At 41.7% G+C, this 24,424-nt stretch overlaps 1 protein-coding gene and 1 non-coding gene across 8 annotated transcripts in view; one reads left to right on the forward strand and one right to left on the reverse strand.

Annotated features, from left to right (window-relative positions):
* tsnare1 (T-SNARE Domain Containing 1) overlaps positions 1-24,424 on the forward strand; it is a 1,025,035-nt gene that overhangs the window by 155,143 nt on the left and 845,468 nt on the right. For all 7 annotated transcript variants that reach the window (XM_063040571.1, XM_063040581.1, XM_063040628.1 and 4 more), the window contains one exon: positions 16,958-17,088. In XM_063040571.1, coding sequence (XP_062896641.1) covers positions 17,004-17,088 — 85 coding nt within the window. In that variant the 5' untranslated portion in view covers positions 16,958-17,003. The remainder of the gene's footprint in view (positions 1-16,957; positions 17,089-24,424) is intronic.
* Positions 22,783-22,889, reverse strand: LOC134356763 (U6 spliceosomal RNA). Its single transcript, XR_010020423.1, has one exon. It is a non-coding gene; the product is annotated as a U6 spliceosomal RNA (small nuclear RNA).

Genomic DNA, 24,424 nt, shown 5'->3' on the forward strand with positions numbered 1-24,424 from the left:
CGAGCATTTGGGAGACTTTGGCGTGATGGATTTGCAACAGCAGCCCCATGGTCTACATAAGCTCGAAAGCTGGGGCAGACCTATGTCGGTCTTTGACACCCATAAAATTGCAAAATACTTTATCCTTATTGAAATTAATTATTTAGAATTAAAAATATTTATATAATAGAAACAAACTCAGATTTGAATACGTCTCCATTCCTGATCTTTTGCTGTGGTTGCATAGCCGTCCGTGTCCCTGACTCCGGCCATCTGTCTGTGTACCCATCCACCTGCCCGCAGACCCTAGCTCGGGCTGCGGACTTGACTGTCCATGTCCCCAGCTCTGTCTGTGCACACGCCCATATGCCCACAGCTCCTGGTTCTGGCAGCGGTCCCACTTGACTGTCTGTCCCTGGCTACGGTTGCCTACCATGTCTGTGTCCATAGCTCCGGTTGCCTCCCCACCTGCCTGGTGCTGAAAGTTCCTGCATTTGGGCACATTCAGAGGATAAGTTCCAGACCTTCATTGACTAGTATATGGTAGAGCCTGAGAGGACAGGTATTGCCATGGCTATTGCTGGGTGGACTTCAGGGCTGGTTTGAAGTGGCAGACCCGGGTGCAAGAGTGAAAACCAACTGATATTTAGCCAATTTAAGCAGTGAGCCAGGTTGAAAAGATGTAAGGTTTTGAGGGTGGAGTTCAGCTCACTACTCTGTGTCAGCCAGGAACTCCCACCTGAGGCAATCCTGTATTTGACTTGTCTTGCTCTCTTGCTGCTACCATCAAGAGTGGTGCAGGAGTCCCATCAGGTTCGGGAGTAGTTGCTGCCCTATAGCCGTCGGGCTCACAGACTGGCTCTCTGCACTGCACTGACTCTGTAGCTAACTGGCTGTACTTGCCTCAGCATTGATCTGGCTACATGACTGTGGGCTCACTTTCGGGAACTCTGCAGTTCATGTTTGTGTATTATTGGTCTACTTATTTATTGTTTGCACGAGTTGTTCTTCTTTTTCGCACATTAGATGTTTGGCGGTCTTTGTTATGTTTTTTGTAGATTCTATCGAGATAGCAGAGGTACTTAATGAATACTCTGCTTCAGTATTCACTACGGAAGAGGATCCTGGCAATGGTAGGGATAACTTACAGCAGACTGAAAAGCTTGAGCATGTAGATATTAAGAAAGAGGATGTGCTGGAGCTTTTGGAAAGCATCAAGTTGGATAAGTCATCGGGACTGGACGAGCTGTACCCCAGGCTACTATGGGAGGTGTGGGAGGAGATTGCCGAGCCTCTGACGATGATCTTTGCATCATCAATGGAGACAGGAGAAGTTCCGGAGGATTGGTGGGTTGTGCATGTTTTTCCATTATTCAAGAAAGGGAGTAGAGATAGCCTAGGAAATTATACAGCGGAGAGTCTTACTTCAGTGGTTGGTAAGTTGATGGAGAAGATACTGAGAGGCAGGTTGTACTTTATGAGCCTGATAGAATTTTTTGAGGATGTGACTAAACACGTTGATGAAGGTAGAGCAGTAGATGTAGTGTATATGGATTTCAGCACGGCATTTGACAGGGTACCCAATGCAAGGCTTATTGAAAAAGTAAGGAGGCATGGGATCCAAGGGGACATTGCTTTGTGGATCGAGAACTGGCTCGCCCACAGAAGGCAAAGAGTGGTTGTATTTGGGTAATATTCTGCATGGAGGTCGGTCACCAGCGGTGTGCCTCGGGGATCTGTTCTGGGACCCCTACTCTTTGTGATTTTTATAAATGACCTGGATGAAGAAGTGGAGGGATGGGTTAGTAAATTTGCTGATGACACAAAGGTTGTAGGTGTTGTGGATAGTGTGGAGGGCTGTCAGAGGTTGCAGCGGGACATTGATAGGGTGCAAAACTGGGCTGAGAAGTAGCAGATGGAGTTCAACCCAGATAAGTGTGAGCTGGTTCATTTTGGTAGGTCAAATATGATGACAGAATATAGTATTAATGGTAAGACTCTTGGCAGTGTGGAGGATCAGAGGGATCTTGTGGTCTGAGTCCATAGAACACTCAAAGCAGCTGCTCAGGTTGACTTCGTGGTTAAGAAAGCATATGGTGCATTGGCCTTCATCAATTGTGGGATTGAGTTTAGGAGCCGAGAGGTAATGTTGCAGATTCTTTGTCAGACCCCACTTGGAGTACTGTGCTCAGTTCTGGTCGCCTCACTATAGGAAGGATGTGGAAACCATAGAAAGAGTGCAGAGGAGACTTCCAAAGATGTTGCCTGGATTGGAGAGCATGCCTTATGAGAATAGGTTGAATGAACTCGGCTTTTTTTCCTTGGAGCGACGGAGGATGAGAGGTGACCTGATAGAGGTGTATAAGATGATGAGAAGCATTGATCGTGTGTATAGTCAGAGGCTTTTTCCCAGGGCTGAAATGGCTGGCGCGAGACAGCACAGTTTTAAGGTGCTTGGAAGTAGGTACAGAGGAAATGTCAGGGGTGTGTTTTTTACGCAGAGAGTGGTGAGTGTGTGGAATGGGCTGCCAGCGATGGTGGTGGAGGTGGATGCGATAGAGTCTTTTAAGAGACTCCTGGAGAGGTACATGGAGCTCAGAAAAATAGAGGGTGGGTAACCTTGGTAAATTCATGCTCAGCACAGCTTTGTGGGCCGAAAGGCCTGTATTGTGCTGTAGGTTTTCTATGTTCTATGTTGTACGTTCTTTTTTTTAGGCTTCCTGCAATAAGGGCAATCTCAAGGTTGTATATGGTATATGTACTTTGATAAATGTACTTTGAACTTGAATTTTTGAACTTTGATTTCTGGAAATCTGTAATCCATGACTGCTTGTAGTGGAGAAAGAGTATTCAGGATGGAATTGAGAGTCTGATCCATGCTTCGGGAGTACTCCGAAGCCCGGTGAAAATGGCAGGTGGAGAATATTGTCTCATATGCTCCCCACCTATTAGTTTCTGAGCATAGTAATTCCTGATCCTCATTGGAGAATGTTCAGTAAGTCATTGCTGAGCTGATACATTGAAAGATACATGCAATCAATACACATCATTCTTCTACATGTGTAAAGTATATTTTATATTTGTTACTTCAAATACTGTACTTTTTCTTTTCACCCTGTATTATTCCATTACTTCTCATGACTACCCTCTGTGAACCAAATTAAGCACTGATTCTGCTGTATCTGGTTGTAGCCTCACTGCAATCAAATAATGTAGCTCCTTACATCATCTCTTCTCCATCTTAATGTTTGAGCAACTGGTGGAATTTGGGTCATGAAGGTTTGTTATTACTTGTGACTGCAATTGTGACCAGTTCTGTCTGAGCTTCAGCCCGAGAAAACATGGAGCAAGAAGGAAAATGATAAACTTCAAGCAGTTGCTGGTGCAATAATCAGTAGGAGGAATGGTGACTTTGCTGTGCTGAAGACAATACATTTGAAATATTTGATGTGTTCTTTGATGCTTTTCTTGCTAACTTTTTTTCTGCTTCCATCCATCTACTTTCATTTCTAACTCTCTTACAATCTTATCTTATTCTTTGCTGTTCACTTTAACTTGCAATCCCCTAATTGTTTCTCCCCTTCTTTCGCTCCTCTCTGTCTATCTCTTTCAATCACAGGCATGGTTGTTACTTCATTAAATCTTGTGATACTTGGTTGCTTTGCTGTAATGATGTTGCCAAGCATTCTTAGTTCATGTCAGTGGCCTTTCCTGCTTTATCAAAAAGCCAGCTGGGTTAAAATTTGAGCATTCATCAGTTGAAATTTTTGTGTCTGGACAACTACATATCAATTAAATAAAAGCACTCCAGCAGAGGTGAGGTTAACAGGTATATTCACATTGTAAGACCATAAGATATAGGAGCAGAAATAGGCCATTCTGCCCATTGAGTCTGATCCGCCATTCAATCACGGGCTGATCCAATTCTTCCAGTCATTCCCACTCCTCTGCCTTCTTCCCATACCCTTTGATACCCTGGCTAATCAAGAATCTTATCTATCTCTGCCTTAAATGCACCCAATGAGTAGGCCTCCACAATCGCTTGTGGCAATAAATTTAACAGATTTACCACATTCTAAGTAAAGTAATTTCTCCACATCTCTGTTCCAAATGTATGTCCTTCAATCCTGAAGTCATGCCTTTTTGTCCCAGACTTCCCTACCATGGGAAATAACTTTGCCATATCTAATCTGTTCAGGTTGTAGAGCGAGAGCAACAGATCAATGCGCATGGGTAAGTTATCGTTCAATAATTAATGCTAAGAGGAGTCATTATGCTGATAAAGATCCATACATTACACTGCCTTCCTTCTAGATTAGTATAACATAAAACTGTATCTGTAACATAACATTCAATTTCCCTTCAAGAAACCATATTCAAATAAACATCTGTTCACAGTAACAGTCCATAACTAACCATTATACTGAAGATTTAGTCTTAGGTCGCACCCTGTTTCTTTTAGAATGGTGCCTTTGGACCTGTGAAGTAGCATTTAGTTTGCCTGGTGTCTTGTCAAAGATGACTTTCACTGTTGCAGGTGTTATGGTGCTGTTCGTAATGCGATCATCACCGAGGGGTAGGTCTGGTGGCTGTAATCTGTCCATCTTGTTGTTTGCACTTGACTCAGGTGGTGTTTTTTGACTGAGCATCCAGTATCTTGACACCTTGATGTAGGATCTCCAGCATCCACTGTGTACATCAGTGAACCAGTTCTTGTAGCTATCCTAACAGGTGTCCATTTTCCTTCTCGGTATCACGCATTAGGATTTCCTGTTCAGCCTCGAAGTTCCTTGCTGATTTACTTGGCAACTGGCTGAACTGTTTATTGTGTACTTTCCTCCGTAGATTTGAGTCTATGCGAGATCTCAGATTCCTGCTCATGAACAGCATTGCCGGTGTCTGATTTGTTGTCGCACGAAGAGAGTTTCAATCTACCAAAAGGAAATTGTCCACCTTGTGCTGTAGAGAAATGTCCTCCTCGTCCATAGCTTTAATGGACTTCTTGAAGGTTTGGACAAACCTTTTAGCTAACCCATTCATTGCTGGGTGGTGAGGAGCTGACTTGAAATGTTTGATGCCATTTTTCTTCATGAATAGTCTGAACTCTCCTGGTGTATATTGTGGTCCGTTGCCACTCACAATTTGTTCAGGTAAGCCATTTCTGGAGAAGATAGTCCTCAGGGTGGAAGCAGTCTTTTCTCAGGTGGTTGACTTCATTGGTTTGACCTCCTGCCACTTCGAATGAGTCTCTAAAGCAATCAGAAATATGGAGTCCATGAATGGCCCAGCAAAATCAATATGTACTCTTTGCCATGGTGACGATGACCACTTCCTCGGGTGTATGGTGCCTCTGGGGTTGCAGTTTGAATTTTGTGGCCAAGTCTTCAATCTGTCTGTCTATTCTTGGGCATCTCACGTAGCTCCAGGCGAGACTCTTGATCTTGACTATACCCAGGTGTCCTTCATGCAGGTTTTCTAACACTCTGATGCACAGTTTAGAGGGAACCATGACACGAGATCCACACACCAGTGCTTTTTTAATACCGACAGTTGGACTTGTTTCACTGAGAGCTCTGGAAACATAGGGTTTCCTTGGCCATCATTGCCTAGTGATGTCATAGACTTCTGATAATACCGGGCCATTCCTTGTTTCTCTTTGTATTTCAGAATATATTCCCGGCAACTGGCGCACCAATGATGTGCAGAACACTTCTGCTGGGTAACAGAATTAAGATTTTAGTTCCTTGGTTGCCAACAGTGGATGATGTGATAAGCTGTCCGCATTGCTGTGTTGCTCGGTACCCTTGAACTTTATGTCATAAGAGTGGGCTTCTAGGAAAAAAGCCCACGTTGCAGCTGGGTAGCAAACAAAACTGGAATTCCTTTCCTGGGATTGAAAATAGACACAAGGGGCTAGTGGTCTGTCACTCGAGTAAACCTCTGTCTGTACGGGTAGTGGTGAAACTTCATTTCCCATACTAGACTAGGGGCCTCCTGGTCGATCTGTGCGAAACTGCGTTCTGTGCTCATCAGCGAACTTGTAGCAAGTGCAATCGGACATTCAGATCCATATTACATGGTGTGTGACAAAATGGCATCAATGCTATAAGGATATGTATCGCACGCCAGTCTGATAGGCGGAGATGGGTTATAATGTGTGAGCAGTTCATCAGCTGTTAATAGTCTCTGTTTCCTTGAATGCTCCTTCACATCTTTCTGACCATTCCTACTTAGCTCCTGTTTGTAACAGTGCATTGAATGGGTGCAGCACTGTAGCAATGTTTGGAAGAAACTAGTGGTAGTAGTTTACAAGACCCAAGTATGAGCTGAGTTGTGATACATTTTCTGGTTTGGGTGCCTGCAGCACTGCTTCAATCTCCTCTTTTAAATTATGTAGGCCATTCTTGTTAACGACATGTCCACAATATGAACTTTAATTCTTAAAAAACTCATATTTCTCTCTTTTTGCGCACAGACCATACTCACTCATTCTGGTAAGTACTTTACCAAAGTTCTGGAGGTGCTCTTCATCATTCTTGCCAGTCACGATGATGTTGTCAAGGTAACACTGTGTTTCTGCAATATCTTGGAGCACATGGCCCATTGTATTTTGCCAAATTGCAGCAGCTGACGCGATGCCAAAGACAAGACAACTATACTGGAACAGTCCCTTGTGAGTGTTGATTGTGAGGAACTTCCTGCTTGACTCCTCAATCTCCATTTGCTGATAGGCTTGTGACAAATCAATCTTTGAAAACCTCTCCCCACTTGTCAAAGATGCAAAAATGTCTTCTATTTGTGTTAGGGGTACTGCATAGTACACAGAACCAAGTTGATGCTCACCTTGAAATCCCCACAAACGGGAACAGCTCCGGCCTTCCCTTTCTTGATCACCGGGACGACGGACATGACCATCGCTCCACTCAACTTTCAGGAGAATGCCAGGTGTCTCCTAGCTCTGAAGTTCATCATCCACTTTAGGATGTAGTGCATAAGGACATGCTTTATGGATATTGGTGTTGCTGCTTCACCCAGCTCAATTCTGGCTGTCACACCTTTGAGTTTACTAATCCCCTTCTCAAACACCTTCTCATTAGCATTAAGCAGCTGTGACAGCCTCTGGTTAGCGCTACTGTTTGGGCTACAGTTGCCTGTCGATGACACATTGAAAGCTTTGATGGTGTGCCAGTCTTACTGGATTTCTCTCAATGATTTATGTCTAAGAAGTGCTGGTCCTCCAGTTTTCAACATAAAAAGCTCTAACAGCTGTGTTTCACCTCTGTTATTCAATTCACTTTCAGTTTGCCTTTGGGAGACACTTTTTCACCTGTGTAGGTCTTTACCATCACCAAGCTCTTTTCTAATGGTAGCTTAGTTTCTTGTAGTCAGCTTCTGAAATTATAGACAAAACTGACCCTGTATCCAGCTGCATTTTCAGTTTCACACCGGACACATCTGTTATGATCCATATAATTTACTGATTTGCTTCAGTACAGGTTTCCCCCACCATCCGAAGGTAGAGCGTTCCTATGAAACAGTTGGTAAGCCGGAATGTCGTAAAGCGAAGAAGTAATTACCATTTATTTAAATGAGAAAATTTTGTGAGCATTCGCAGACCCAAAAATAAACTACCAAATCATGCCAAATAACACATAAAACCTAAAATAACAGTAACATATAGTAAAAGCAGGAATGATATGATAAATACACAGCCTATATAAAGTAGAAATACTTTTCCACAATCATTGCCGCACTGTTCTCCGTAGTGAAAATCTCACGCAAGCGCTCTCGGCAGAAACACGGCGCAAGCGCTCTCCAGTAACCTTTAAGATATGAAGCTGCCAAATCATACCAACTAACACCTAAAAATACACAACCTATATAAAGTAGAAATAATGTATGTACAGCGTAGTATCACTTATGGGAATTGGGAAGACATCGAGCACACTGATAATGGTGTGTTAGGCTGAGTCGTCGGAGTTTGGGGTTGTGCAGTGGACCCCACCCTCCAGGCAGCGAACCGATACCGATCCGCAAAGAATGCAGCCAGTAGCTGGGACGCACCCAGCACATCTTTAAGAACAAAGCCAAAACAAACAAGCTTATTAGTTACGTGCCGCCTGGCACGTAAATGTCGGCCCAGATCAGAGGCGACGCAATCAGCAATCGCCTCTGATCTGGGCTGACATTTACGTGCTGGGCGGCACCTAATTAATTAGCTTGTTTGTTTCGGCTTTTTTCTTAAAGATGTGCTGGGTGCGTCCCAGCTACCGGCTGCATTCTCCGTGGATCGGTATCTGTCCGTGACCCAGGGGTTGGGGTGGTGGGACACTGAGGTGGCGTCTGTTTCCATCAGGGAGGCAGGTCATCTTCTTCTATGTCTGCCTGCCTCGATGTCAAAGGTCGAAGTTGGTCGTCTACTGTGGCTGATGTGGAAGGCTTGCTTGACTGCTTAGCCTCGTGCATTTTTAGATCATTTTTGTAAGCACTCAAACCATCCTGCAAATATGCCCTAAACTGATGTACCCTTTCAGAATTAAAGTCGTACTTTATGATTGCAGCGAAAATCTCATGCAGTTGCTTCACGTTTAGTTCCTGGACGACTTCACTTTCGGTCCATTCGCTTCTGCATTCGGTTTTGATTGTTTTCCTTTCCTCTTCCAATTGCATCAGCTCTTCATCTATCAGTGCTTGGTCATGGGATGCCAAAACCTCTTCAACATCATCTTCGTCAACTTCCACAAGCCAAACTCACTTTGTCCTTAATTTGTTCACCATGATCGAAAAGCTTAATTATGTCTAGTTTTACGCTAAGTGTAACACCCTTACGAGCTCTTTCAGGCTTTTCTGATACCTTAGACCTCACCTTGCTAACAGCTGCTCACAGGCACGTGTTTAAGCAATGCCGGCGAGAATGCCGTTCCGAATCCGGGGGACAGCGGCTGCTCGGGGCGCGCGCTGCTTTTTTTTTGTGTGCTGATTTTTTTCGTGTGCTACTATTATCGTGCGCTGCCTTTTGTCGTAACAGTGAAAACACCTTCTGTTAGCGAAAACATGGAACTAATGTAGTTCTTTCGTAACAGTGAGGTTTTGTAAAGCGAACGTTTGAAAAGCGGGGGACACCTGTAATACTATATAGTTCCAGGCATGACAGCTCACCTTTGTCGGACTCTGTTTTCTGATTTATTTTTGCATTCAGTCACTTTATACATTTGTTTGGTTTTGTGTTTGAAATTTTTCCTTCTGTGTGATGTTTCTCTTTTGTTGTGGTTTTTGTCTGATTTGCACACTCTAACTGGCTTTGTTTGTAACACTTTCTGCAAGCTTTTTGTTTGAATCAACAGTCATTTGCATGATGGGAAGATTCACCACATCGATAACATTTTGACATTTGCAGTATTCAGAGACATTTTGTGCTTTTCACATTCTAAACTCTTTTTCTGCATCCTTTGCTGCAGACTCTAATGATATTGCAGTGGTCAATGCCTGTTCTAAGGTTAGGTCTCTTTTTGACAGTAGTCTCTTGAGTGCTTTGACTATGTATGCCACATACAAACTTGTCCATTAATGAATCAGAAAGTCCATCTCCAAAGTCACAGTATTGGGAAATTCTGCGCAGTTCTGCAATGTATTCAGAAATGCCTTCATCATTCAGTTCCTTTTATGAAATCTGAATTTCTCAGATATTGCTAACAGTTTAGGGCTCAAGTGACTTTGTAAAATTGCAACGGTTTTGTCAAATGTCACACTTGCTGGCTTTTCAGGAGTCAGTAAGTTGCGTAAGAGCCTCTATGTTTTTGCATTCATTAAGCAAAGAATCTTGGACACTTACTTTTCCTGATCCACGTCGTTCATGTTATAATACTCTTCAACCCTCTTAAAATACATTCCTCATTAGCACTATTAAGCTGTTCAATTTTCCAGACTAAGGCCATTGTCACATTATTTTCACTTTAACTTTGCTAGTTACATGTCTCTCACTGTATACTGCACACTATTATTCATACATCGCTTTGTCAGCGTCCACGATGGCCTTCTCTGTTCACTCTTTCCTCTCACTGTCTCACTCCTTTCCTCTGAATTCAGTCATCTCGTAACTGTCAGTGTAGTTGGTGATATCCGCTGACATTCAGGTTAGTACTTGTTGCCTACTTGTTGTGTCTGTACAACTAATTATCAATTAAATAAGCACGCACATAGAGTTGAGGTTAACTGATAGATTTGAGAACAACAGATCAATGTGCATGAGTAAATTATTCAGTACGTAGTGCTAAGAGGAGTCCTTGCGCTAAAAGAAATAGATCCATGCATGAATCATTCAAATTAATTAAAAATACATCCTTATTGGTTCAGGGATATGTTTCTGAATAAGTGTCTGTTTTTTCGACATGTGTTTGAATTCCAGGACAGTGAGAGGATTTAAACTGAAATAATTTAATGTAAATCTGGCATAAGAAATTTAAATAATCTCTATCAAAATGGCTTTCTAATGTTCATCAGTGAAGAAAGTCCATTGTTCTTATTCCCTGGATAAATATAATTCCAGACCAAAAAATGTCTTCACCCCTCTGTTCAATGGGAAATAAGATTGAAAAATGTATAATATATACATCTCATAAACAAATAATTTTTTAAGAAGGCCTTTTTTTTTACTTTGATCTACTTTGTTTACAGTAGAAGCTTTGGAAGAATGAACATAAACAAATTGCATTCAAACTATACTTTGTAAAATGTCCCAACGCACTTTATTGGAGTGATTATCAACACACAAAATTTGACACTGAGCCACACAAAGGAATATGAGGACAGGTACTCAAAAGCTTTGTGAAGTAGGTTTGAGGGAGCAACTTAAGGAATGAGAGGCAGAGGACTAGGAAGGTTTAGCCGGAGAAATCCGGAGCTGAGGATCTTGACAGCTGAATGTAGAGCTGCCAGTAGTCGAGTGAAGAAAATTGGGGCTGTTCCAAGTTTGACACCTTAACATTATCATTTGTCACCAGATTTTCTTTCACATCTTTGTGGATTTGGCTCTTTATTGTAATTTGTCAGTTTAAAAAAATTGATGTGATTTATAGCACGGGATGCAGATTGAGTGTTGTACTTGTGACCTGCTTTTTTCAGGATTCTGTGCAGATTATCGTGAAGCACTGCCTCATCACAGAATTTAATATGAGTTGCAATTTATTCTGGCCCACGCACACAGCGGGGATTTCAGTATGCTCATAACGCAGTGTGGTGCTCAGCTGCTTTCTTCACCTGGGTCTGCATCTTCCATCCAGTTCACAGTAATCCATTCCAATTCACCACTAAAAAAATACGTTTTCACCCACTGCTTGGCATCCATGATCTAGGGGTCAAATGGTGGTCCAAGCCCATTGACAGAGATTCTATATCCATACAATTCCGGACTATTTCTTTTGTGATAGAAAATATGCCAAAGTCAACTATAGTTGTGATTTACTGTGAGGAAATCTTTAGAAGATTACTTTTCCTATACCTAACTATGCTATACCTCCTTGCATTGTTATGGATAAGAGTGAGGTTCAGATTTCCTGGGTAAATTAATTGCACATTAAGTAGGCTTTTAAGCATTGCAATTCCATATGTTAATTGTTTAAAGGCCTCATTAACAATCCACCGTAGAAAGCCAACGAGGTGTCCCGTAGTAGGTCTAATACTAGACACATTTGCTCAGAACATGTGCTGTATATCCCAAGTGAACCGTTATCTTGAAGAAATCTGTTGACAAACAGCAGATTATACAGTGATCATGGTTGGTTTAATCACAAACACAAGAAAATCTGCAGATGCTGGAAATCTGAGCAACACACATGAAATACTGGAGGAGCTCAACCAGCCAGGTAGCATCTATGGAAAAGAGTAAACAGTCGATGTTTTGGACCAAGACCCTTCATCAGGCAGTATCATTGTTCAAATAAACCCGTATTGCATTGATATCAGGGTTCAGCATTAGCTGGAGTTCTGCTGTCCAATTGCCTTCCCCTCCCAAAATTAACCTGGATGGTTACTGATTCCAACTCCTTGTAGAGATCGCTATTGCTATGCCTTTACCATTAGGATTTATGGGACATTTTAAAGAACTCTGTCCACAGGAGGGAAGCATGAAAAGTTGACATTGAAGTTGAGGGACAACAGAGAGGCGGGTAAACATAAGCCTTTAGTATTCATAACCACACGATTCTCCACCCACACCTATTGGTCATTAATTAACACCGTGTAAGATGTGTGTACTATGTGACAAAAAGACACTGTGCAAAATCAGCTCTTCATTCTCCATATATCTATGCAGGTTTCTCTGCTGTACATAGATGAAGTATGTGCAGTGAGACCCAAAAATGATGAACAGATTAAAAAAGAAACTAAGGTTGACATGTGCATAAAACTACTCATTAATGCTTCAATGTGACCCATCAAATCACAGCTATAAGGTGACTTGCTTCAAGGCTTGCATCTCATGTTACTGGAAGTTAAGAACAAAGGTCTGAAGTTACACACTAGAGCTTCAATTTATAAAAGTAAGGTCGAGATTGGGATGGCACATGACGAAGTGGGCATAACATGCATGTAAGGCAGGAGGAGAATGTCAGCCATGCTAAGGTGAGTTGTGCCTGGTCCGACTCTGAGATGAATCTCAAAATGAATCTCAGGGTTCTTTATGGTGACATATATGCACTATGATAATAAATTTACTTAGAACTTTTGAGCTGATTTCGACATGAGATGCCCATTCTGGATGGGTCCAATTTCCAGGCTTCCAATTTAAGTTTTTCTTTATCGTTTAGTTGTGTTGCTGGAGAAGCACTGTTGTGAAGTGCAGTCAAATTAGTAGGAAAAGTAAAATGTCAATTTGCATCAAATGTGCTTGGAAGCCTTTGTATGAATGCATTAGATCTATAAAGGCTCATATTATACCATCAAAGTTTATGCTTGCTTCACCATGAGCTTTGAAGCATATCTAGGTTTTAAAAAATATGCTCTTTTCTGAAATAAAAAACAAGAAAATATCAGAAAATCTCGGAAGGTCAGGTGGCATCTGTGGCGAGGGGAACAAAGTGCTGTTTTAGGGCAATCATTTCTGCTCTTTCAATGCTTTGTTACATGCGACTATTTAAGTCCCTGTCTGTAGTGACTTTGATTTGTGTCATTGAGCTCAGCTACTGTATGGCAAGTTGCTGAGCCCAGTAACACATCTTGCCTCGCTTCAGGTTTTCAAGGGTAAAGTGGTGTGATTCATCTTTTTTCTTCTTCTAATCTAAGGTTTTTTTTCACAGCCTTTCATACTTCAGAAGTGAGCAGTAGTTATCACTGTTTTATGAAAAGATGAAGCTAAGTGGTGCTGGCGGTGGAGAAGGGGATTTTTTTTAATTTACTGCTATCTAGTATTGGCATTAACAACCGCAAGGTCAAACAGGATTTGATGATCTCAAGTGTTGTAGCTGGGTAGTTATGTTCATGTTAGACATATGTTTACTTTACCCCTGTCAATTATAATTAAGGACCCCCATCATCCAGGCCATGCCTTACTCTCATTGCTACCATCAGCAAGGAGATACAGAAGCCCAAAGGCACACACTTAGTGAATCATGACCGGATTTTTCCCCTCTGTCATCCAAGTTTTAAATGGACATTGAATCCATGAACACTACCTCGCTACTTTTTTATTTCTATTTTTGCACTCCTCATTTAGTTTAACTATTTAATGTACACATTCTTACTGTAGATCTTTTTTTTTCTATTATTATGTATTGCTGCCACAGAAACAAATTTCACGACATTCATCACTGATATTAAACTGATTCTGAATATACAAAATGTACCTTTCTTTCCACAGGGGGCATAACTGTGTTTCAAACAAATGAAGATCAAAAGTGCTTCAGAGTTGTCACTTACTTTTGTACCTGAATCTGAATGCAGTAGTGATTAATAGGGATATTTCAAGTTTATTTACTCCATCACAGACATCCCACCCTGCAAAAACTCATTTCAGGGAGGTAGCACCATCAATTTGCGGGAGACTCCTGGAACTTTCGGGAGAGGTGGGATGTCTACAATAGAGTAGCTCCTTAGCAGCTAGCCAGCTAGTTGAAATAACGTTAGCTATGCTTATGAACGAATGACGCCTGTTAAACTCACCTCAACACGTCTTTTACAATCTTAACCCAGCATGGGCAATAGAAAAGTCACTGTTGCAAACAGTGCAGCGAGCAACACTGTCATTATTTTTGACCCCTATTAGGCAGGGGTACACTTTAGTGTAGTCTGGGGTGATGTATGTTTTATATTTTCTTTTTTTGGAACACTCTCCCATGGCACGTGTGCTCTCTCTCTTTCTCTCTCGCGCTTGCTCTCTCTCTCGGTCAAGCTCTCTCTCGCACTCTCTCGCTCGTGCTCTCTCTCGCGTGCGCTCTCTTGCGCTCTCTCGCGCTCTCTCTTGCTCTCTCACGCTCTCTCTCTCACACTCGCTCTCGCGCACTCTCGCACTCTCTCGCTCGCTCTCTCTCTCTCTCGCTCGCTCTCTCTCTCTCTCTCTCTCTCTCTCTCTCTCTCTCTCTCACACACACTCTCACTTGCTCTCTCGCTCTCAAAAAAATTGATTTCCGGGACATTGTATATAATTTGCGTGCATCAGGGAGCCACTATTAATATGCGGGAGACTCCTGGAACTTCCGGGAGAGGTGGGATGTCTGCCATCATCATTAAATAGATTTTGACAAAAACTCCTCTTTAACTTCAATTAACTCCACAGTTTCAGGATCTTAATTCTGATCGTTTCTATTTAATCTCATTTAATTGTGTCAAAACAAGGTGAGTACCCTCTTCATTCTGAACGAATTCTGTGAACTGCAAATGGCATCTGAGGGACATGAAGTTGGACGTAAATTCAATGATCATAATGTAGACTCCTCTACATTGGAGAAATCAAATGCAAATTGGGGAATCACTTTGCAGAATGCCTGTGTTCAGCCTGCAGGAGTGATCCTGACTTCTGGTCACCTGCACTGTAATTCTCTGTGATCTAGGTGCTGTACCTGCAACATTCTCCTAGATTGTCTTGAGAACTGAGCTGGCCTCTCTGGTAGTACCCTACCATCTATCTCTTACTATCTCTTCTTTCAGTTAGTCCTGACGAAGGGTCTCGGCCTGAAACATCGACTGTACCTCTTCCTATAGATGCTGCCTGGCCTGCTGCGTTCACCAGCACTTTGTGTGTGTTGCTCGTAGTACCCTAAATTGGTTTCGCTCACATATCAGAAAATTTACAAGGATGTTGCTGGGACTGGGAGACCTGAGTTAGAAGGAAAAAGGGAATAGGTTAGGACTGTATTCCTAAGAACATAGAGATTTGAGAGGGGATTTGATAAAGGTATACAACATTATGGGGGTTATAGATAGGGTGCAAGCAGGCTTTTTCCATTGAGATTGGATGAGAATACAACTAGAGGTCATGTGTTAAGGGTGAAAGGTGAAATGTTTAAGGGGAACAAGAGGGAAGTTTCTTCAATCAAAGGGTGGTGAGAGAGTTGGACGAGCTGCCATCACAAGTGGTGGATACAATTTTGATTTCAGCATTTAAGATAAGTTTGGATAGGTCAATGGATGGGAGGTGTATGGAGGGCTATGGTCTGAATGCAGCTCAATGGGAGTAGGCAATTTAATAAGTTTGGCTCAGATGAGATCGACCACAAGGCTGGGTTCTGTGCTGTAGTTTGCTATGACTCTGTCTTATAGAGAAAATTCTTTCTCTAAGATGGAGACCAATTTTCTAAGGGATATGTTGGACCTTTTGGTGTTGCTCAGTGAAGCTCTCTTGGACAACTATTCTTCCACTTATACTGTGCATGCTCCCCTTAGGAGACATCATAAGAGAGCATAAACTTGATTTCCACAGTTATGTAAATGACACATAATTGTGTGTCTCGAATGAGCCTGATGATGATAGCACACTATCATATCTGTCTTTTTGTATGGCTACAGTCACCAAATGGATGAGCAATAATTTCCTAAAACTACTGGCCTTCCAAAGCAATCTATTGACAAAGTTGAACTCAATCAGAACACTGTTGCTAGACTTTTAACTAAAACCAGGATGGGGGAGCATATCACTCTTGCCCTAGCTCCTCTGAATTGTCTTCCTGTGTCTTCTAGAATTGATTTTAAAGTTCTCTTACTTGTGTTGAAAGCACTCAATAGCCTGGGACTGGAGTGTATCACAGAATTGCTTTTGTTTTATAATCCTGCTTGCGCTCTCAGGTCTTCTTCTGCCAGACTCTTATATTTAAAACTATAAGGGATGCAGACTCAGTTGATACTTCTAAATGGCAGCTCAAAACCTTGTTTTTAACAAGCATCTTTTTATCTTTTATTTTCATGTTTTCATTTTATCCCATTGTAAAGTGATTTGAACTACTGTGTTTCTATGAAAAGTTCTCTATCAATAAGTTATTATTTTTATTATTGCAATCCCACTCTGTTTGTTCAATCTGTGGTTTCCTGCTGCACTATTACAATGAAGTTCAGTGCAAGACTGAGGAACAGCATCTCATTTTTAATAAGGGCATATCTCAGTCTTCAGGACTCAGAACAAAATTCTTCAACTTCAGATAACTTGCAATATGTTCTTGCCCATTGGCCATTTCTGCCATGCTATCCATCTGTGATGTTGGCTCAGTTTATCTATTTCTATATACGTTGTCTGTTTCATTTGAAGGGTTTCTTCTATATGGTTGGATGAAACAACTTGCTCCTATTGGCAGGTATTTCATGGTCCCAAGATGTGATTTACAAAGCAGAGCTAAAGATACATAGTTGTGAGAAGAAACATTCTGCAAAGGGATTATGGCATAGGGTGCTGGCATAGGATCAATGGGCTGAATGGCTTCCTTCAGCTTCTAATAATATTACTTTTCTAAGAATGTAATTTTGAATGAACCTAATACCTCTATTCTTTTTTTCCTAGCTGTTCTCAGAGACATTCTTGTCAGACAAACATTTGAAAAATAAAAATGTCATATGGAGCTGTTGACGGTAGCAGCTTTGGTGGACGGAATCCATTTGGAGGGCCTTCCAGGCAAGGATATCAACCTTTAGGTAAGACTTGCCGCTTGAAAACCTTCCTAGAACATTTCACAGATCCTTTACAGCTTGGCAATCAGGCCACTAGTTTCGAGCACATTTACAGCTTGTGTGCTCTGTCTAAAATATTGGCAAAGTGTGTCCTTTCTTCTGCAATCAGAATACTCTGTCCATTCAACCTTGAAGCAGGTTCAAAGCTGAACTGCCCTACATCTAACAAAGTGACTTTGCCAGGGATCTTTACATCAAAGAAATATCAGAGCCATTCTCGCCTTAATTGTTCCTGCCCAAGGTTACACTTTTGTTTTTAAAAAGGTTATTCTTATGCAATTAATATATACAATTCACTTCCAGAACTGTTTCATAATCTAGAAATAGAAGTTTATTTATGCTCTTCAGTAAAATACAAAAGCAACCATGTTTTCAGCAATATTGTTCCAGGACCAGCCATGGAGGCCAGAAGCAGCAGTGGTGCATGCAGACCTCTTGTCTCTCTAGCAATGGACTATTTTAGTGTTTACTGCTTAATGTGACAGGCCATTTCTACTTGTTGATCTAAATGTACCATGTTAGCATGTCAGATACTCTGTTACTAGAAATGAAACTCACAATTTACTAAATGTTACTTTATTGAATACATTAGTCTCCAGCAGAAATTTGGCATTGGTTGAACCAGATACCATTATATTGAATCCTGAAAATCAGATGAAGCAAGTTTCAGTTATCACTCATGACTATGATTTTTTGCTCGTTATTTTGAATATGCTGTGTATGTTTTTCACCTTGGCCCCAGAGGTACTGATGTATGGTTGAATGATAATTAAACTTGAATTTGATTTGATTTTAAGTGTTACAGCAATAAGAAAATAGACTAAGAGTAAGCCACTCACCTCCTCAGTCCCCCCCGTCCGTTCTGTATTACCATGACTGATCTACCCCAGGCCTCATTGTCCATGTCCAAAGGGTGCCTGATGAAAAGTAAGAGCACTCACCTTTATATTTTGAGTCAGAATCAGAATCAGGTTCACTGTCACTGACATATATCGTGAAATTTGTTGTTTAGCGGCAGTACAGTGAAAGTAGTTAAAAGTTCAAGGTTTGCATTTACTATTAAATATGTATACCATACACAACCACGAGATTCATCTTGCAGGCACCCACAAAACGAAGAAACACAATAGAATCCACAAAAAAATTCAAAACAATGAATGTGCAAAAGGTGACAAATAGTGCAAAGAGTGAAAAAAAGGTAAACAATTAATACAGAGAGCATGAGGTGCAGAGTCCCCAAAAGTCAGTCCACAGGCTGTGGAGTGAGTTCAGTGCTGAAGTGAGTGAAGCCAGTCCAGGAGCCCCGTGAACTGGCTCTCGAATCTGGAAGCATGGGCCCCAAGACTCCTGAACCCTCCCGCCCAATGGTAATAAAGAGAAGAGAGGAAGATGGGTCAAATGCAGGCAAATGTTGCTTAACCCTGGATTGCTTTCCACTCATGGACCTTTAATCGGGGTTGTCATCTTAGTCAGTGTGGAGTAAAAGTGCTGAGCATGGGTTCGTTTTTCTGCTCTCGGGTCTCGGCACAGCATCTAGCCCCCAGAGATGGCCATACCTGCATTCTCAAGAGTCAAGTCTGCTGCATTAAAACTACAATAAGAAATGTCTATATAATTAAATAAGTAGTGCAAAAATAGTGAAGAAGTGTTCAGAGGTTGGTACATTGTCCATTCTGAAATCTGATGGCAGAGGGAAAGAAGCTGTTCTTAAAACATTACGCTCTCTTGACAGTAGCAATAAGAAAATATAGAAAACCTACAGCACAAGACAGGTCCTTCAGCCCACAAAACTGTGCCGAACATGTCCTTACCTGAGAAATTACCGAGGGTTACCCATAGCCCTCTACTTTTCTAAGCTCCATGTACCTGTCCAGGAGTCTCTTAAAAGATCCTATTGTATCCGCCTCCACCACCATCGCCGACAGCCCATTCCACACACTCACCACTCTCTGTGTAAAAAAACGTACCCCTGACATCTCCTCTGTACCTGATTCCAAGCACCTTAAAATTGTACCCTCTCGTGCTAGCCACTTCATCCCTGGGAAAAAGCCTCTGACTATCCACACGATAAATGCCTCTCATCATCTTATATGCCTCTAACAGGTCACCTCTCATCCTCTGTCGCTCCAAGGAAAAAAGGCCGAGTTCACTCAACCTGTTCTTATAAGGCATGCTCCCCATGCCTTATGACAGCGGTCCCCAACCACGGGGCCACAGACCGGTACCGGGCTGCAAGGAAACGATATGAGTCAGCTGCATCTTTCCTCCTTCCCTGTCACGCACTGTTGAACTTGAATATAGGGTTGCCAACTGTCCCATATTTGCCGGGACATCCCATAAATTGGGCTAAATTGGTTTGTCCCATACGGGACCGTCCTTGTTCCGTATTTCCCCTGCTAAGGTAGAGCGTTCCTATGAAACCTTTCATGCCGAAATGGCGTAAAGCGAAGAAACAATTACCATTAATTTATCTGGGAAAAACTTATGAACGTTCCCAGACCCAAAAAATAACTTACCAAATCATACCAAATAACACATAAAAACTAAAATAAAACTAACATATAGTAAAAACAGAAATGATATGATAAATACACAGCTTATGTAAAGTAGAAATAATGTATGTACAGTATAGTCAGGAAGATTAAGCCAAAACCGAAGTAGGAAAAAAAAATCGGAACATACGCGCATGCGCACAGAGGTGCCTGCGCAAGGCTTCATGGTCATGGTAGTCTTTCTCGAGGTAAACCCAAGTGTCCCGTATTTGACTGCTAATTTTGTCCCTTATTTGGTGGTGAAGAAGTTGGCAACCCTAACTGTAAAAGACATGCTGAGATGAGTTTAACCCTACTTAAACACCAACCCCCCCCCGCCCCCCGCCGCTGGTCGGCTGGTCCGCAAGAATATTGTCAATATTAAACCGGTCCATGGTGCTGAAAAGGTTGGGGACCCCTGCCTTATGAAATGAACATTTCCTGGGTGATTGGGTCCTTAATGATGGATGCTGCCTTTTTGAGGTATCGCCTCTTGAAGATGTCCAAGATGGAACGGCGGCGAGTGCCCATGTTGAAGCTGACTTAGTTTACAACCCTCTGCAGATTTTTCCAACCCTGTGCATTGTCTCCTCCATACCCGATGATGATGTAACCAGTTAGAATGCTCTCCATGCAGAAATTTGCAAGAGTCTTTGGTAACATACCAAATCTTATCAAATTCCTGATGAAATGTAGTTGCTGGTGTGCACTCTTCATCATTGCATCATTATGTTAGGCCCAGGACATCCAGGAATTTGAAAATGCTCACCCTTTCCACAGCTGATCTCTTGATGAGGACTGGTGTGTGTTCATTGAGATTCTGGCTGAAGGATCTTGAAATTTACCTGGACCCTCAACAAAAATGAATATGCATCTTGAATATTGAAACAGTTCAAGGCAGACAAGTTGTATAAAGTCAAAAGATGATTCTGTTTCAAAGTCTGTTCCTAGGCAAATCATCGCAACTACAATAGTGTGGAGGATGAATTTGTAGAGTGGATACAAGGTGGTTTTCAAGATCAGTATGATCAGGAACCAGTTGGGAACAGGCTGAATAGAACGGGCATTATGTAATAATAAAAAAAAGGTTAACTGATGACCTCATAATTAAGAGGCCTTTAGGGAACATTGACCATAATATGATAAAAAATATGTATATAAAAATTGAAATTGGATTTAAACCAGGTTTAAATTGGAATATGGCAAACAATAAGGGCATGGGGTGCACTTTAGTTATGGTAGATTAAACAGCATGTCTATAAACAAGAAATGCACACAATTAAAGAGCTACTACATAGTTTACAACAGGAAAAGTGATACAGCAATGACTATTTGGAGAAACTGAAGATAGCATTCAAACTGTAGATACAACTATATTGTAATGTAGTATTCAAATCAATTTGATTTGACACAAATTGCACATTTCTCTGTATACTTCAATGTTTCAATGAAAATGTGACAAATAAAAATAATCTTTTCTCTTTTATCAAAGGGAAAGAAAGATAATGTCGCCAAGAAATGCAGGAAGCCTGGGGATTGGGAACATTTCAGAATGTAGGGAGGTGCAGGGATGTGTGCCAGGGCATTGCTAAGGAAAGATGTAGTGACATACGAGAAGAGATGATGAGCACTAAGAAATCGGAATTGTTAAAGAGAAATGAATAGGATTGAGAACATAAGGCGGTAAGACATAGGAGCAGAATTAGGCCATTTGGCCCAGCAAGTCTGCTCCATTGTTTGATCATGGCTGATTTATTATCCCTCTCAACTCCATTCCCTGCCTTCTTCCAGTAACCTTTGGCACCCTTACCAATTAAATACCTATCAATCTCTGCCTTAAATCTACTCAGTGACTTGGCCTCCACAGACAATAGGACTAAATGACTGAAATCCAAAGTAAAATTCGAATGCTGCCAATACTGGAACCGGGGAGAAACCAGCAGCAGGTTGCTGATGTGGATGTTCACTAAGACTGTGGTGTACAGCCAGGGAGATGCAAAGGGCTGAATGGTTTCATATTTATTCAGCAGGTTCATTGAAATGCAATAATCCTCTGGACCTCATGACTTTTATTTTGGGCAGTAGATGGAGAGCTATTAAATGTACCAGTAGTTATCTTACAAAATCCCATATATTATAGAAAGGTTTTCTTAGATTGGAAATAGCAATTAAACTTTACCATTTAAGATGGGGAGGAAAGATACTGGGAACTATAGTACTGCACAAAAGTCACAGGCGTGCGCATGCAGACACACACACACACACACACACACACACACACACACACATATTTAGAATACGTTTGTAAATCTGGTGGAAGCAAAGGATGTTGGGAATGGTGAGGGTGGAACATCATGCGAGAGGTGTGGGACAAGTGGCAATGAAGTATGAGGGGTGGGGGTGGCGTGGGTGATAAAGTGCTTCACAAAACTTTTTAAAATAGAATTAAAGCACGCAGCATGGAGGTAATATGCTGGAGTGGATTAAAGGTTGGTTAACAGACAAAAAAACTACGAAAACAAAGGAACGCACATAAAATTTGCTGGTGAACACAGCAGGCCAGGCAGCATCTATAGGAAGAGGTACAGTCGACGTTTCGGGCCGAGACCCTTCGTCAGGACTAACTGAAGGAAGAGCTAGTAAGAGATTTGAGAGGGGGAGGGGGAGATCCGAAATGATAGGAGAAGACAGGAGGGGGAGGAATGGAGCCAAGAGCTGGAAAGTTGATTGGCAAAAGAGATATAAAAGGATCATGGGACGGGAGGCCTAGGGAGAAAGAAAGGGGGAGGGGGGAAGCCCAGAGGATGGGCAAGGAGTAAAGTGAGAGGGACAGAGGGAGGAAAAAGAGAGAGAGAGAAAAAATTAATAATAAATAAATAAATAATAGATGGGGTACGAAGGAGAGGTGGGGCATTACTGGAAGTTAGAGAAATCAATGTTCATACCATCAGGTTGGAGGCTACCCAGATGGGATATAAGGTGTTGTTCCTCCAACCTGAGTGTGGCTTCATCTTGACAGTAGAGGAGTCCATGGATAGACATATCAGAATGGGAATGGGATGTGGAATTAAACTATCAAGATGAAGCCACACTCAGGTTGGAGGAACAATACCTTTTTTTTTTTTTTTTTTCTATGGAACGCTTCACGAATTTGCGTGTCATCCTTGCGCAGGGGCCATGCTAATCTTCTCTGTATCGTTCCAATTTTAGTATATGTGCTGCCGAAGCGAGCACCAATACCTTATATTCTTGCGTAGCCTCCAAACTGATGGCATGAACATTGACTTCTCCAACTTCCGTTAATGCCCCACCTCCCCTTCGTACCCCATCCGTTATTTATTTATTTATTATTATTTTTTTTCCTCTCCTTTTTCTCCCTCTGTTCCTCTCATTATACTCCTTGCCCATCCTCTGGGCTTTCCCCATCCCGCTTTCTTTCTCCCTAGGCCTCCCGTCTCAAGATCCTCTCATATCCTTTTTGCCAATCAATTTTCCAGCTCTTAGCTCCGTCCCTTCCCCCTCGTGTCTTCTCCTATCATTTCAGATCTCCCCCTCCCCATCCCACTTTCAAATCTCTTACTATCTCTTCTTTCAGTTAGTCTTGTCGAAGGGTCTTGGCCGGAAACGTCGACTGTGCCTCTTCCTCTAGATGCTGCCTGGCCTGCTGCGTTCACCAGCAATTTTTATGTGTGTTGCTTGAAATTCCAGCATCTGCAGACTTCCTCGTGTTTGCGATGAAAACAAAGGGTCATGTTAGATTGGAAGTCTTTGACAAACGTCTATAGATGGTTGGTGGAGAGTATGTTGACTGGCTGCAACACTGCCTGGTATGGAAACACCAATGCTCTTGAACAGAAAATCTTACAAAAAGTTGTGAATGTGGTCCAGCCATCATGGGTAAAGACCTCTCCTCTATTGAGCACATCATATGGAGAGTTGTTGCATGAAAGCAGCATCCATCATCAGGGACCCCACTACCTAGGTCATGCTGTCTTCTTGCTGCTGCCATTGGGAAGAAGGTACAGGGGCCTCACAACTCACACCACCAGGTTTGGGAACAGTTATTACCCCTCAACCATCAGGCTTTTGAACCAAAAGGGCTAACTTCACTCAACTTCATTTGCCCCATTACTGAACTGTTCCTACAACCTTTTAAGGACTCTTCATCTCATGTTCTTGATACTTATTGCTTGATTATTTATTATTGTTATTTATCTATTTTTGTATTTGCAAAGTTTGATGTCTTTTGCACACCAATTAAATGCTCAAGTTGGTGCGGTCTTTCTTTATTCTGTTATGGTTATTATCCTATTATGGATTTATTGAGTTTGCCTGCAAGAAACTGAATCTGATGGTTATATATGGTGACATATATGTACTTTGAAAATGATGCAAAGAGTTTTTGTGGGATAGAGATAGGTTAACTGAATGGATGAGAACATGGAAGATAGAATATATTGTGGAGGAAAAAAGCAGAGATTTTTTAAAAATAGTGAGTAATTTGGAAATGTTAGAATTTAAAAAGAATCTAAGTGCTGTTGAACATGAACTGATAAAACATCAACATGCAGGTACAGCAGGCACCTAGGATGTTATACAGGGTTTCATTGAAAATCTGTTTACTTTAAGAGCAGAGATGTCTTGTGCCAATTATATATGAATCCAGTGAGACTGCATCTGAAATGCATTCTGACCACCATAGCTGAGGAAGCATAAACTTGTGTGAAACGGTGATTTACCAAATTGATTCCTGGCTTGAAATCTTTGGA

Source organism: Mobula hypostoma, chromosome 1 (assembly GCF_963921235.1).
Source record: "Mobula hypostoma chromosome 1, sMobHyp1.1, whole genome shotgun sequence".
NCBI lineage: Eukaryota > Metazoa > Chordata > Chondrichthyes > Myliobatiformes > Myliobatidae > Mobula > Mobula hypostoma.